The 16,277-nt window shown below is 39.4% G+C and overlaps 2 protein-coding genes across 3 annotated transcripts in view; both read left to right on the top strand.

Annotated features, from left to right (window-relative positions):
- The first annotated feature begins 5,890 nt into the window (after positions 1 to 5,890).
- LOC140374392 (eomesodermin-like) lies at positions 5,891 to 9,643 on the top strand. Its single transcript, XM_072461273.1, has 7 exons — positions 5,891 to 6,045; positions 7,164 to 7,670; positions 7,750 to 7,904; positions 8,048 to 8,169; positions 8,311 to 8,469; positions 8,604 to 8,665; positions 8,744 to 9,643. The coding sequence occupies exons 2-7, from the start codon at positions 7,168 to 7,170 to the stop codon at positions 9,504 to 9,506; spliced, it is 1,764 nt and encodes a 587-aa protein (XP_072317374.1). The 5' UTR covers positions 5,891 to 6,045; positions 7,164 to 7,167; the 3' UTR covers positions 9,507 to 9,643.
- A 1,138-nt stretch (positions 9,644 to 10,781) lies between these two features.
- Positions 10,782 to 16,277, top strand: part of LOC140374420 (ankyrin repeat and IBR domain-containing protein 1-like) — a 38,638-nt gene continuing 33,142 nt past the window's right edge. Inside the window, exons 1-3 of one of the 2 annotated variants that reach the window (XM_072461310.1) lie at positions 10,782 to 10,919; positions 12,304 to 12,588; positions 14,032 to 14,332. In XM_072461310.1, coding sequence (XP_072317411.1) covers positions 12,401 to 12,588; positions 14,032 to 14,332 — 489 coding nt within the window. In that variant the 5' untranslated portion in view covers positions 10,782 to 10,919; positions 12,304 to 12,400. Of the gene's footprint in view, positions 10,920 to 12,191; positions 12,215 to 12,303; positions 12,589 to 14,031; positions 14,333 to 16,277 lie in introns of those variants that run through there. The other variant, XM_072461308.1, reaches the window with a different exon arrangement.

The following is a 16,277-nucleotide window of genomic DNA, read 5'->3' as shown; positions in this document are numbered from 1 at the left end:
AATCCCATTCGCTCACACACAAGGACTTCTCACCAAGATAATTATAAGCTTTATGAAAGTAGTGTGGAAGAAGAGGGAAGGAACCCAGCACAAGAATGGGCAGACGGGAGGAGAAGGAAATTACTTTTCCCCTTTGGCTCTGCTTTATGCCCCTTCTTACAAGAGAAGAGATGGCAATGTATGGAGGAGGCCTTCTTCAAGCTGGCGTCCCGGGGCTTCTGGCAGCATAAGCCAAGGAGTAGCATTGAGAACTTCTGTAGTTTTTCTCTGTTCATTAATCCATCAAAACCTTTGACCATTCCACAATAACCAAGCTCATTACTAGGTCCATCTTGATCAAAAAAGACGAGTAGGACAACCCTCAGCTGAAATGAAGTCTGTACCATTTGAATAGGAGTTTGGTATAGACCCCTGTACTAAACAACACCGAAAAGAACATCTTGTCTTTTGATCAAGTTTTTTTTTCTTCCTCCTTCAGCCTACATCGAGTGTCTGAATGCACTTAATTATCTAAAAAGGGAAAAGTTTGTACCTGTTGAAAAAGCTACCCTTCTAGCTTGCTCGGCCTCGTTAATGCCAACAAAAAGCGAGATGCGTACGAATGGTCAGGGAGGACGCCACATGCTGCGGAGTGCCTTTCAGAGATGTCCCTAATAAGAATGCAGTGGTGAGAGCGGCTGAATGCATGCTAGGGAAGATAGGCAGGGAGGAGGACAAGAAGAGAAAGGAGAAAAACATCTTTTACCGCTCCTATAATTACTACAAATAAAGAATGGGCTAAGGAAGAAATGGCAGAAGAGATTTTCCATTATGACGGAAAAACCCATCAAGCGTAAAAGGCAAAGATCGATATTTTTTAATGGATAAAAGAGAAGTTTCATATCTTTGAGTAAACCTTATGTAGCAACTGCTTTGTCTGTTCACATTTGGAGCGAAATGTAAAAGTAGTGTCCAGTCTGACAGTATGAAGTGCATTATAGACTTTATATGCATTGACAATTCCTTTCTAATTTCCTCATCTGAAATCGGAATAAATCTCATTTAGAGCAGATCTTTATCCATAACTTTATTGTTTGTCCTGATGTGCACTCTCTGACCTCTGACCTCTGGAGGTAGTAAGTGTGATATCTGGGTGTAAAAGTTTCACACCTCCATCCTCAGTGTTTTGAAGACTTCACTCTTTTTGAAAAACCATCGTTTACACCTTAATGCAGTAAACTACTAGAGCCGGTATCATGGTCACTGTACAACATTGGCATCATCCCCAACGTGATGCACTTTACCAAGATTTTCATTGTATTTTGCTTATTATTCTTTGTGAAATATTTAGTCTTCTCTATATCAGGCTAAACATTGCAGGTTTAGTCTATGAATTCACACAAACTAAAGCACCATTTAAATGTTTATTGATTTATTTGCTTTGATAGGTTCCATTAACCAATATTAATATTTTTATTCCAGTTTTATTTGCAATACAGATGGAAGTCTTTGCGAGCTATTGGCAGTGCTGTTAGAGGATTAGCAGGTGTTTGTTTATGTCAAATAAATGACACTAAAATTGGTGAAAAATGCACCACAAAAGGATGATGCAAATCAGAACTTCCATCTAAAAAATGCAGTGTTTATTCAATATAGGCTTATTGATTCGACGCTCTGTGCATTAGAAGTGTGTGCGTGAGGGGTGGAGGGTTGGGGGCTCGGAAAGCACATGCCTCACACTGCGATAGGTGCTAAAATATACAGCGCGAAAAACTCAGTGAGACAGTGGCAGCTGAGCAACAGGAAGGAGCACGGCTGCTATGGAAGACTTGTGTTCTGGAAACAATAACAATCTGTTGTACAATCAGCACTCCCGTGTTAAATATATGGTTTCAAATACCCAAAATTGTGACTATGATTTTATTGATTGATTTTCCTCGCATCACAATTTTCATAACTTTTTTTTTCATACCCGAAAGAGAAAGCTCAAGAACCAGTGAAAGTCACCTCAAGCTGTCGTGTTATTTTAGCATTGATGGGCAAACAAGTAATGAGCCATAGCTGAATTAATCAAATAAAATAGCTGATATATTTGCACTAGGTTCTGCTCAAAGTTCTCTAGTACAGTATATCTGGCTCTATACACCCACTAACCCTTAGAACAAAGTGAACAAAATTCATCTATTTATAAATATTTTTTTGACTTTCTGACAATGACTTCCACAACATGATCTTGACATGGTTCCTTCTGTTTGTTCTCATGGATCTGTGCACACATCCTCACAGTGCAGAGGGAGGAGGAGTGTACAGCACCCTCTCAATTATCAAGCTCTCGGCGCCACTCTCCACACCTCATGTTTCTGTGTTAATGAGTGGATTAGAGCCCTGATTAAGATGCACTTAACCCATAAACAGCAGTTCGCCTTCATATATCAGCCCAAAAAAGCCAATTAAAGTGAAGCCCTATCGTCGCCGCTGCAAGACTGACGACCAAGTTAAGTCATATTATGAGAGACAGGGACAAGTGGGCAATATGAAGTAGTGAGAAAAGGACTGTATTTGGGTCACTCAATAGAAAACAGCATCAGCAGAATTAGATTTGACTGGTATTTTTAGATAGGAGATATATTTATTAACACTGTAACATGTGAAAGGACACAGAGCCACAAGCCAATCTTGGTAAAAGAGCAGGTGTGCAGGAAGAAAGGGCATCTGGCATAAAACAAAAAATACAAATCTCAAATAAAACATTAAAAAAAAGTGTGATAATTTCAACAAAACATGAAAAAATAAAATGAAATAAAGGATTCATGGTACATTTCCAAGGTTGCTGCTATATGAAGAAGTTTGTTGTTGGGAAATTTTTAGAACCCAAACTGAAATGACAAAAATAAGTATGTGTATGTAATTTTCAGAAATAACCTTATCTCTTATCGGCTCATTTTTAATCTGCGTTAAGTACGAATTTCAGAGTGACAAATTGCGTTGCGGCTTGGCTATTTATACTTCCAAACATGCAAACTAAGCTGATTAATTAGCTTTCTGGCTTATACCTCTGAACCATAAAGAGCTTGTAAATTACCTTTGGGGAAACTGACTACGGGCATACAAAACAATAAATCAATCAATGCATCTAATGAAGCGCACGTGCCATGGCTATGTCCTATCCTTATCCGAGTCATCTGTAGAATAACAATGAGCAACAAAGGGGATGGTGGTTAAATTGTTAATCATAAAGTGATGCAGCAGTCAGCAGATTTAGTCCAGGCTGCCTCGAGACGGACAAATGCAGGTGTGATTTCCTTCCACATCACTGGAGCTGACTGGAGAAGAGAACAGCCCTGCCACGATACTGTTCTGATATTTTGGTCCAGTATAATCCCAGCCATGTTGGATCATCTTATGCATCAAAAATTCAAGGAAATTATGGTATAAAATTCCTTGAACAAAGTGTGATATGTACTTTTGGAGGTGAAAGTCACCTGCATAATTCCATAGAAATAGAAAGTTAAAACCATATTTTACAAACAATATAGTTATAATTTTTCTATTTTGAACAGTTGTTTATTTTTGCTGTTGAGTCAAGTAAATCAAGGAGGATTTTTTAAAGATAATAGAAAGTATTTATAACTCCTTTTTTCTTTTAATCATCAATTACATGCTATAAAACATGTTCATTTCTTTTTCTTTTTTAAATGTAATTCTGTAATTAAATGCCTTGCAATTAAATCAAAATCTTTTGAGAATGTATTTGATTGACGTGTTAGTGGGGCACAGCAGATTGGTGGGCAGCAGATCCTGACACCATAGACTAATTGGTTTTGGCGGTCTTCAATAAGTTCTCACCAAAGTGATTTGGGTGAGGCATGGTTCTTGGCCGACAAATACTTTGAGAAGATGAATTTCTCTGTGAATTTTGAATCAGAGCTTCGCTGATTCAAAGTTCAATCTCAATATCTTATGAAAAAGTGGCTGTATCACTATACTCCCATTTGGCAAATTGTCTCATTCCCATTCACGAGGGTGTACTTTTCAACTTATCTCATCTAGACTAACTGGCCAATAATGTTTAAACAAGTACATTAAAGAGCTTATCCACTACCTGCATTGATAAGGAGACCTGATAGCCACAGAGTACAAATCCACCCAAACAGCATCTCATTTGCAAATGTAAATGAGGAAACACCAAATCTTTACAGAGAGGCAGAAGTGTATCACGGTGGGATAGCTGGAACATGACAGCTCCCTGACTGCCCCCACACTGAGCACCAAATGTGATGGTCCACTCTCCTGCTGTTTCTCTTTGCACAATAACCCTAACCCAGGATCGGACCAAGACTGTAAGCAAAGGGGGATGAGATGCTAGGTCATAAAGGATTTAACCTGAGATCTAAATGTGATGGATTGAAGGTTGACACAATGCAACTGCAGAAAACAATTTCTATAAATTGTGGGAAAACACTTAGAATATACTTTATATCATCATCCAACTGTAATGGGTCCAAATCAAGTACTCTATAGGGCTTTCCAAGAATACTGAGAACTCACTCAACGAATCAAATGCTCAGTTAGTCCTTGTGGCAGTCGTGACATCACCAGCAGCGTCGGGCTCAGTTCCTGCCGTGGCTTGGGACCAACAGGCCCTTCTGCTGACCCTCGTTTGTCTCTAAATGTGTGTGTGTGTGTGTGTGTGTGTGTGTGTGTGTGTGTGTGTGTGTGTGTGTGTGTGTCAGTCCGGAGCACAGTGGGAGAGGTGGCCTGGGGCATGGCGTACATTCAGAAACAGCCCTTTAGATGTGTCAAAAAGCAGGCACAGTGAGGGGACAAAGTGGCAGAAAGAACACCAGAGTAAGACAACAGATAAAAGTTGAAGCTGAATGTGTGAGATAAAAGCCTATGTACATGAGCACCTCAGTCAAAGCAGAGGGAATTCACATTCACTAAGCCTATGCTGTTTGGCACGTTTGCCATGGAAGCGTATTGGCTTGCTTGACCCATGCATTCAGACAGCTTATAGCTTATTGTGTATTTGTCTTCTTTCATGTTGAGTGGGTGTCGGCCATTTCACTAATTCAACCATTGCCCTTCACCAATACATGAAACCAAAAACTCCCTTTATCAGGAGGTCTCACCCGATTGGCAGGGATTACACAGAGTAGGATATAAAACCTGAGTCGCAACATATTTTTTTCTAAAAACAGATTCCAGATGATACAGCTGAATTTTTCTACAATGGAACACACTGGACAATTGAGGGATCACACCGAACACATGACAGAGCAAAGATGGGTGTCAGAGAGTGGAGATGATTGGGCACTTTGTCTGTCAGCATGTGTCTTTGAAGGTTGAACTTTGAAGCGAGTCGTTAGATGTGTTTACGGGATGGCTTTCAATGGGTCTATCCTGGAAAGGTGATCCGATGTCATTACATTTTTGATTCTGGTACTTAGCCTGAGTAATAAAAAAATCCAGGACTACAGACTACCACCACACCACCATCAGTAAAAGGAATGAGACAAATCATCAGATCAGCACTCGGTCTTACATCAAATAGCCAATATTTTTAAAATTAAATTAAACATCTGCAAGCTCTGTAACCTTATCATTCTGTCACCCATATTTCCATAGGCTACATATCAAGAAGATTAATTTTAAGTATAAAGTAGCCTACTTTAATAAACAAGAAAACAATTAAAATAACAATGAATAATGATTACGTTAAATGAACCATTGCATACGTTAATTGTAAGTTAATTAGTTACAATCCTGAATTGAAGGACGCAGTGTGGTCTTTAAGCTCTCGCACCTTGTGCCAGTGATGCTGAGGATCCCCGGCCCCTCCCCTGGGGACCAGAGGAGGACCTGATAATAGGTTGTTACTTGTGCGTCATGGCAGCAGCGCGCAGAAAGCGGCGGTGCGCGTCTTGCCGTTCATCATTTTTTGCGCACGACTCACGCCTCAATCATCTTGATCAAACACAAGATCCATGAAGTTAGATGGACGAGAACGTCAGCATTTAGAAGAGCCAACCTCTTTGGAAGTTCATCAACAAAACAAACAAGCAAGTAAGTTAGGCTACTCCTTTTCAGCTTTGTAAGAAACAAAATAAATTACAAACCAATGTAATTTTACTTTTTAAATTTGCCACGTGTAGCCAATATTGTTTGATTTGATATTAATTGGTTTAATTGGTTTTAATAGATAATTGTATTCAGGCACAAACAATTATATTGTGACATTATTATTATTATTTTATTTATTTTATTTGTATTATTATGTGTCATACCTATTCAAACCGAAGAAAATAGGTTTTGATGTGTGCTTTTTTCCCGAAGGTATTACGTGCATAAAAATAAATAGAAATACGCTAATACAGATTAATTATTATATTATTACAACAGATTGAATTTATCAATCAATCTATAACCTGATAGCTTATTAAATGTTCGGGTTGATTTGAAATATTTTTTTCGAATTATGAGTTTTTATCAATTCATATTTGACAAACCAAAAGGCTAAATTAAATACTTAAAGTTTCTGAAAAAGCTGAAACATAATCATTCTCATTAGCACAAGAACACTTTTAATTAAATTCACGCAGAATTAATTGATTAAATTCTTGCCGTGCGTAAATTGGGCTAAATGTGTGCGTAAAGTTGTATCATTATTACTATTATTTTTTTGTTAATGTATGTTACGTAGAATATAGACTATAGGCCAGGGTTTGTCGTGCCAGACCCCCCCAAAACAACAAAACGACAAAAACAAACCGTTCATTAACACATACTGTTTTTGTCAAGGTTCTTTTATTTGGTCCCTTCTTGAAAATGTAAAAACTGTATTCTATAGAGCATAAATCGTGGTTATGACAATGAGAAACATTTATGCGATTGTAAAGAATCATTTTTGTTAATGCATATCAGAGCTGGTCTCGCGCTTTTTAAAATACTTAAAAATGAACACGAAACAAAGTCAACAAGGTACAAGGAAACATTTTACACTGATACACTATGAAAATGTTAAAATGTTGTGTGTTAGTGTTGTGATTTGTGCTGCTGCTTTGGCCAGGACGCACTTGCAAAATAGATTTTTAATTTCACTGTGTTTTTATCCCGGTTAAATTAAAGTAAAATAAATGTTAATAATAATATGAATTGTTAATACTATCATTGTTATTACATAGAAAAATGCTTGGCAGTGACGGAGACAGTCCTTTCTCGTCTGCCAAAGACGCGCCTGAGGAGAAACGCAAGTCTCCGGCCTTGGAGCGAGAAGAGCCGTCAGCCGCCACCATTAACAGGTTTGTGGAGCACGGCGTGGACCGCTACTACATCCCACCTTCAGCCACCAAACAGAGCACCGAGCCGGGCAACCCGTGCTCGTTCCTCCCTTATACCCCGAGCAGCACCGTCTACAGCGCCTCAAGTGCAGCCCGATACCCGTCATCGCTGCACCTGAGCTCCGTGCTGCCTCCTGCGGGATTCTCTCCCTCCTCCACTGGCCGAGGCCACTTCAGTCCGGCCTACCAACTGGGCCAGAGTCCTGGCTGCCTCTACCCGTCCTATGCCAGCAACATGGCCCTACCCGCGTCCACTGCGCACACGCGGGCTCAAGTGTACCTGTGCAACCGGCCGCTGTGGCTCAAGTTCCACCGGCACCACACGGAGATGATCATCACCAAACAGGGCAGGTACAAACCGCGCCAGCTGAACTCTGCCCGGTGCGCGTGGAGTATGCGTGCCAATTAAGCCTGTGTTTTGTGTTCCCAGGCGCATGTTTCCGTTCTTGAGTTTTAACATGGCTGGACTGAACCTAACTGCACATTACAACGTGTTTGTGGAGGTGATTCTCGCGGACCCCAACCACTGGCGATTCCAAGGGGGCAAGTGGGTCACGTGCGGGAAGGCGGACAACAGCAGTCAAGGTATAAGAGTCCTGGCCCAACTAAATCATAAGGGTTATGTCTATAGGACAACATTTAGAAAAATTACATTATTCTTATGAAATATTACCTGTTTATTGATAAAAGACAAATATGTGCTAAATTATTATTGTTTCTTTTCTAAGGAAATAAAATATATATTCATCCGGAATCACCAAACACAGGAGCCCACTGGATGAGACAAGAGATCTCCTTCAGTAAACTCAAACTGACCAACAATAAAGGCACCAATCACAGCACGACTCAAGTATGTCAATATTTTAAAGTTCAGACTATTAAACTTAATACACATAGGCTAGTGAGAGATTGCTAAAATTGGGAAACAAAATAATAATAAATAAAAAAACAAATAATACGTTTTATACATTTCTTACTTTTTTATTTCCAGATGATTGTGTTGCAGTCACTGCACAAATACCAGCCGCGGCTGCACATTGTGGAGGTCTCTGAGGATGGAGTGGAGGATATCAGCAATGAACACAAGACCCAGACATTTACTTTCCCAGAGACACAGTTTATAGCAGTTACTGCCTATCAAAACACTGATGTGAGTGTCCACTCCACTTTAATTATTACAATAGATTTGTTTTTAAAAACACACACACACACACACACACACACACACACACCTTGAAATCCATGTCCAGAAATCTTACTAATTTGCTGCTTATTTTCTTCTAGATCACACAATTGAAGATAGATCATAACCCATTTGCCAAAGGATTCAGAGATAATTATGATTCGTGAGTATGCATTCATTATTTATCCACTGATCTAAAAGCCCTGGACATGACATTTTACTTGACTCGTGTATTTTCCAGAATGTACACTGCTGCGGAGAGCGACCGGCTCACCCCGTCTCCCACTGAATCTTCTCGTGCTCACCAGATTGTACCGGGGGCACGCTATGCCATGCAGCCTCTGTTCCAAGACCAGTTGGTACACAACCTTCCTCAGAACCGCTTTTACAACAGTGAAAGAGCTGTACCACAGACCAACAGCCTCCTGTCTCCCCAGACTGATGATGGAGCGTCACAGAGGTGGTTTGTCACTTCAATGCAGCAAGGAGGAAGCAACAGCAGCAGCAGCAGCAACAACAAGCTAGACCTGAGCCCATATGAAGGAGAGTACAGCCCTCTGTTGCCCTATGGCATCAAGTCTTTGTCCATGCAAACATCCCACGCCCTCAGCTATTACAGTGACTCACCCTTCTCCACCATGGCCCAGGGCTGGGGGTCCAGAGTGGCTTATCAGAGGAAGGTGTCCCCCAGTCTGCCCTGGTCCCCTCGGCCCTGCCCAACAGCCACATTTCCTGAAGACTCAGACAAAATAAAGCCACTGGATGAGGAGGTAAATGGGAGCGCTGTGATGCCCTGGACCGACACACCAGTGACCTCTTCTTTAGATAAAACAGATTCATACACAGTGTGCAAGAGGAGACGGCTGTCCCTCAGCGGCCGTGCAGAGGACTCACCTGCTGACATTAAGTGTGAGGATTTGGCCTCTATGATCAACAACAGTTCCTATGGCAAAGAAACGTCCAAAAACATGGCTGCCTACTATTCATTTTACACAAACCAATAGATTTGATTACCAAAACCAAATAAGCTCCATCATTTCCCACCTTATGTGAAGAAAATAAGGTGGCTCACCATGGTCAATTTTTCCCATAGACTCAAAACAATAAGAATGGTTTAACTTTTTGCTTCTTGAAGTCACAAAATATAATTGATTATACTTCAAGAGACTGTTTAAAAATTCAATTCAATAGAATTGGTATATGCCTACAATTCGAGAAAGTTTAATTATTCAAATCTGTGGCAACATTGAACTCTCTGTTGCCTTTTGGACATACATGCTCAGCAGGTGTTTTGTTGTTGTGACACATTTCTTCCCTTCAAGGTGCTCAACTGACAAAATATGATACATTTTGCTGTCAAATAACTCTTAATCATAAATATTTCAATTAAGGCAGCTGTAATCACTAACAGTATAGTTTAATGTCTTAGGCCTGGTGCATCTGTTTCTGCTTTTTTAAGTGCTCAATATGTTTGCTGTGCAATAGGCCTATGTCTATGTGTTTTTTGTTTGTTTTGTTGAAAGGTCTAGCGTTAAGGCATTTGTGCTCACAAATTATTTATTGAGTCTGTAAAAAGACATTTGTGCACTCTTTATTAAATGTTATCATATATTGTTCTAAATTGTAATGTGTTCAGACATTTGATATTAAACTAAATCAGAAGTTTGCTTGTTTGACACAAATAGCCCTCACACATTCACTTTCCAATTCATTCAAACAAGAGTGCCTGTACATGAACAGTAGACTTAAGAATAGTTAAAATGTTTTATCCAATCAAAAGATACATTTTCAAATCAAGCCTAATTTTGTTACTTTGGCTTTAAATTTGATTACTCACCTTGATAATTTGCCCGTGTCTAAAAACGATTAAAACAAGCGAAATGGGCCAGAAAAGCTGTTCTTTCAGTGGACTTTGTCGTCCTCAAGTGGTCAAAAGGCATAATTACAATGTAGTAGGAAACTCGAAGAAACAAGTGACTGTGAAAGACTAATTTAGACAAACAAACAACTACAACAACAACAACTACAACAACAACAACTACAACAACAGCAACAACAACAACAATAACTACTACAACAACAGTTTACGTTTGGCCTTTAATAAAAACTACCACCAACAATAAAGTTATATACGTGATATGTTGCCTCTTTTTTGCCTCGTATGGATCTGTATGACTGACAATACTCTTGACTCTGTTTCCGTTGAATCAAACTAACATTATAGATCCATGGATCAAACTCGTGTTTTGTAGGATGTTGTCAACCTGGCAACCCGTGCGCCAGTCGAGTGGACACAGACGTGAAAACATCACTGGGGCCACATATGGCGAGAACTTGCTTATAAAAACATACGAATCCTTGAGTGACAGTGACTTTTCACAGGGACGGGACAATCATCAATAGTCTGCACTGTTCACGTAAGTTTATTTGACAGTCATTGGTCTAGTGATTTGTTTAGTTTGGCTTTGCCAAGTGTACCAGGTTAGCCAAGTTGGCTACAACGCAGTTAGCAAGCTAGCTCTGCTAGCGTGCATGTTTATGTTAGCCAATGCACAGCGTCGTGTTTGGTTTGTTTATGAGTAACATAAAGCTAACAAGCTAACTGCACACAGTAGTTCACCCAGTAACATCGAGAAAACAAAACATAATCAGCTGACAGTTAGCGAGATATCACCGTGACCAAGGTCTGAGGTCATTGTAGCTCCTGTAAATGTGTCACAAAACATTTTAAGGATTTAATACTGTGATGTTACCGCTTTGCACGATGTTTTAATGAACAAACAAACAAACAAACAAACAAATAAACAGACAAACATGTCCCATATGTGTTTGACAAACAGTGGCAGGCGCTCCACTTCTGTTCTGATTTGTCTGATCTGTCAACAGGCGAGGTCTGTTGTGGCTGTCACAGTGTGTTAAGTTATAACACTACTAAAATATAAACATGTGTGCGGTTCTGCTGTAGAGGACAAAGATTGCATGTCTACAAAATTACAGGAAGGTTTAGTTTGTGTGTTTCATTTTTATTTCAAAGTTGGCCCTATTCTTTTAACCGTTATGTTTAACGTTACATGCAGAGCAAAAAATCTGATCATAAATTAGATATGCAATTTCTAAAGTATTCAGATTAGGGAAATGTCAAGTACAGCTAGTTACTGTAAAGATAATATAGAATTATCTGATGTCTTTAGTTGTAGCGTTAATTCTACTTGGATGTCCTTACACCACCTTCTAAAAATACATGTAAGAACTGACATTTTGTTTTTTCTTTATCTTCAATTCAGATGTTTCTGACCATATTAACTGTTACTGTATGAATCAATATATTTGAAAAAGAAGGTTGATCAAGCAGCAACGTACAGACCATAGAAACATTCCCAACAGTCAGGACCATATGGCTCTGGTGGAGGTGGGTTGGTGCCACGCTGTGTGATGTTCTTGAATATCTCCTCCTGGCCTCAGTGGGATGAGCAGTGTTGGCAGAGCTGAGCGGAAACTCCTGGTGATGACAGAGGAAGTTGTGTCCTTCTCTCAATGGGAAACTAGTTGGCCCCATATTGTTGCTGTAACGTGAATAGAGATGCTCATCTCCTGGTACAATACTGACGTCTATGCAGACTTTATTTGGAGCAATGAGAGTTGCACCATTTTTCCTTGTTATCCTGAAAAAAAAAAGCATCTCTTTTTCCGAGGAGTGGTGTATATTCTCTTGGTACATTTCTGATATTGTTATGTGTCTACTGTTCAGTGCTTTATTCCTGTGTCTTTTCAGTTTAATGTTGTTTTTTTGTCTTTTTTTAGGACACTCACCATGCTGCCCTGCTGAACCCAAGCTGCTGAGGACCACTTGAGAGGCTCTTTCCCTGCTCTGTGCCTACACTCGGCGGTCAGAGGAAACATGGGGAACACAGCCACCAAGTTTCGGAAAGCACTCATCAACGGGGACGAGCTGTTGGCGTGCCAGCACTATGAGAACAACCCACAGTTTAAGGAAGCACTGGACCCCAACTCAACATACGGGGAGTCCTACCAGCACAACACTCCACTGCACTATGCTGCTCGGCACGCAATGTTGCGACTACTAAGGTTAGTCTTATATTGAAAGAATAATGAATTTACATCTCACTACATATCAACATATTACTACAATGTAGACTTGTCCATGTTTTGGCTATATCTGTGCAAGTCCCATCTGTCCCTCAACAAGCCATCTGTAAGCTTATCTACAGAGCGCATCGTGCCTCTTTGAGCCTCTAAGAATTTGCCTCCAGGACCTTTTTATCTGCTGCTAAACAGCATAATATGTCTTTTTTACATTTATAAGCAGATTTTTCTTATATTTGATGTCATTTATTATTATTATTATTTAATAATAATAATTAATATTATTATTATTTTGTTTGAAATGTATTAGTTGTCTTATTCCAATGTTGATGGATATTGCAGTTATGGCTGAAGATGGTGCTGTTCACCATGAAGTCATTTAAAGCAGAATTAGTGCTTGAATTCTAAACACTGACTAAACCTTGCTAGCTTTTAACACTATGTTGGCCATGCATGTTAAAATGTATGGCTTATTACCATATTTTTTTTTACTACTACTACTTAGAGGCCCAAATGGGGAAAAAATAGTTACAACAGAAATAATGGGGGTGTTTAAATAAATGAGCACTGAATTCTAAGCAATTGAACCCAGACACAAGTGATCAGTGTAAATTTCCGTGATGCAGACACCTCCATCCAGAATCAATGCCATGAATACAGATTACACTCTGCAGAATGTGTGGGTCTGGCTTTCACCTCACCACACCTTAGAGGATGGATTGCAGCAGGCTCCCCTGTATGCACAGCTGCAACTGTGAGCTATGGTTTTCTGGAAAGTAATGACTAAGCATCTGATGTTTTAACTGTCACCACAGTAAAAGAATAAAGCACCATCATTATTGTCAAAACAGCACAGAAATATATAAGCTAAATTAATAAGTCTAAGTAAATGTGTCGAATTGTAATGTAAAAATGAATTCAATTCAAAAGACTGACAAAAGCTATTACTGAAATGTATTGCGTGTAAGCCCTGGCAGACACACTAATGAGGCTGTTCCGGCAGAGTACAGCAAGTCAGGGACACACTTCTAAGCACCTGCTCTGTGTAGAGCAAGTAACTAGTGCTCCACTAGTACACAAGACCTCTATTGCCAAACTCGCTTCACTCAGTTCTTCTTCAGTGACAAAGTGGTTTGTACCACAGCTGGAAACATGCTGCCCTTTCATCACCTTAATGAAGTTAAAAGTCCCATTTTGTTCTAGGGATGCACCAATACCAGCTAATACCTGAAATATAACAGATCGGGTATCAATTCCAGATCTTTCAATACTGCTCCAATACCTCAATCAGCCATATGCACTGGCTAAATCTCTAAAAAAAATATGAATATTATATGAATGTTCAAATCTTGGTTTTGCTATGCAAACAGTGAAAACGACCACGCTTGTTATATTAAAAGATAATATTTCTGTTATTTTTGTTAGGTCCTTTCTTCTAAACAAAGATGGAAATCCCAATAAGCGTAATGTGCACAATGAGACGTCTCTGCACCTTCTGTGCATGGGCCCACAGATCCTGACTTCAGAAGGGGCCCTACAGCCGCGCATCACACGACCCCATGAAGATGAGTACCGGCGGGCAGAGTGTCTGAGGATCATCCTCTCATGGTCCGGAGCAAAGCTTGACCATGGAGAGTACGAAAGGGCTGATGTTAACGCCACTGACAACAAGAAAAACACTGGTTTGCACTATGCTGCTGCCTCGGGTATGAAGACTTGCGTTGAGGTAAGATACACTGCTCATTTACCATAAAATTTAGGCTATAAGCCGCTACTTTTTTCAAACAATTTGAACCCTGCAGCCTATGCGATGATGAGGCTAATTTATAGATTATTACTGGCTAACGGCCTCCAGGGGCGCTCTAGCAGGCTCTAGCGCCCCCTCTCTTGCTCACTAAGTACAAGCGCAGATGCAGAGCCAGACGTGGAGACACAGACAGACACATGTAAATCAGCTCACACAGACAAATCAAGGACAGAGGGGACAGTAGGGCTCAGACGTGTTCTCTGTATGTTAAGCTTCAAAAAGCTGCTGTTTTATTACAATCCGGCTTATATTTACTGAGTAATTAGTTTAAAGAGGAACTGAATTTAGATGCCTCTAAATGCAAATATACAAATGGAGCGTGGACATGCAATATACGTGGGCTACATTTTATAACTCGCCACCCGCCCTGCTATGAATTGAGAATTTCTTGGCCTGCCCCAACCCAACCTGGCACCGTGGCACCCCTGAGTCAAAAGACAACCCACGCATCACTGCCGTGAACCATTCTGTGTATTATATCTCATGTTACAACGGGGACAACTGCAGCGTAGAGACGGGTGCGGCCCGCAATTGAACCATTTTTAATTTGTTTATAATTCTTTGTAAATTTAGTTGATTGGTCTTATATTCAGGAGTGCTCAATCGTCCAACTTTATGGTAATTGAATGACAAAAATGGACAACCTCATTGAAATCCTTAAGTACTCCATATGTCTTCTAATTTGGAATATTGCAGCATGTTTAAATCAAACATAAAAATAATATACTAAAAACAATTAAACCTTTTTCAACACTTGGAGTGTTAGTAAAAAAAAACTATTCAGATAAAAATATCGCGATACTGGTATCAATACTAGGATCTATCAATTATCAATACTAGGATCTATCAATACTAGGATATTTTGAGGATGTCATGCATATGCATTATTTGTGTCAATTGTATGTGTTTGTTTTTATCTTTCTGTCAAGCTGCTTCTCTGCAGATGGAAATTAAGGATATGATCTGTCTTATTTATATCGTACCGTACTTTTCCTTAAATAAATAAAGTACATGAGGCTTCAAACCACAGGCTTAAGTATCAATACTTTCACTGACAATTGTTCAGTATCAATACTTCCACAGACTATCGTTCAGTCTCAGTACTTCCACAGACTATCGTTCAGTCTCAGTACTTTCACAGACAATCGTTCAGTATCAATACTTTCACAGACAATCGTTCAGTATCAATACTTTCACAGACAATCGTTCAGTATCAATACTTTCACAGACAATTGTTCAGTATCAATACTTTCACAGACAATTGTTCAGTATCAATACTTTCACAGACAATTGTTCAGTATCAATAGTTTCACAGACAATTGTTCAGTATCAATACTTTCACAGACAATCGTTCAGTATCAATACTTTCACAGACAATCATTCAGTATAGATACTGGATAGTATCCATAGTGTGTCTTGTTTTATGGCTCATCAATACAGACCAATAATTTGTTTTAATATTTTTAAATATCAAAGTCAAAGAAAAATAATAGAATAAGATTTATAAAAAAATCATTGCCATCAGTAGGCAAGGCAAGTTTATTTGTAGAGCACAATCCGTACACAAGGCAATTCAAAATGCTTCACACAACAGGAAGTGAAATGCATTAAAATCACAAAGACATGACAGAAATCACAAAACAGTTTAAGTCTTTGCAAAGACAATCATTTTAGTCATATGCACAGCTAAACAAAACGGTTTTTAACTTAGATTTGAACATTGCCAGAGTGAGAGAGAGGCCTGTCTCGCATCTTCAGGAAGACCGTTCCATATTTTAGCTGCAGTATCAGGATATATCGTAAAATATCGTATTGTGACATGTATCATATCGCCAGATTATGGGCAATGCTCACCTCTATTTAC

The sequence above is a fragment of the Eucyclogobius newberryi genome, unplaced genomic scaffold (assembly GCF_026437365.1).
Source record: "Eucyclogobius newberryi isolate DKJ021-1_F unplaced genomic scaffold, fEucNew1.0.hap1 SCAF_3, whole genome shotgun sequence".
NCBI lineage: Eukaryota > Metazoa > Chordata > Actinopteri > Gobiiformes > Gobiidae > Eucyclogobius > Eucyclogobius newberryi.
Note: the sequence above shows the minus strand (reverse complement) of the source record. Positions and strands in the feature narration are given on the sequence as shown.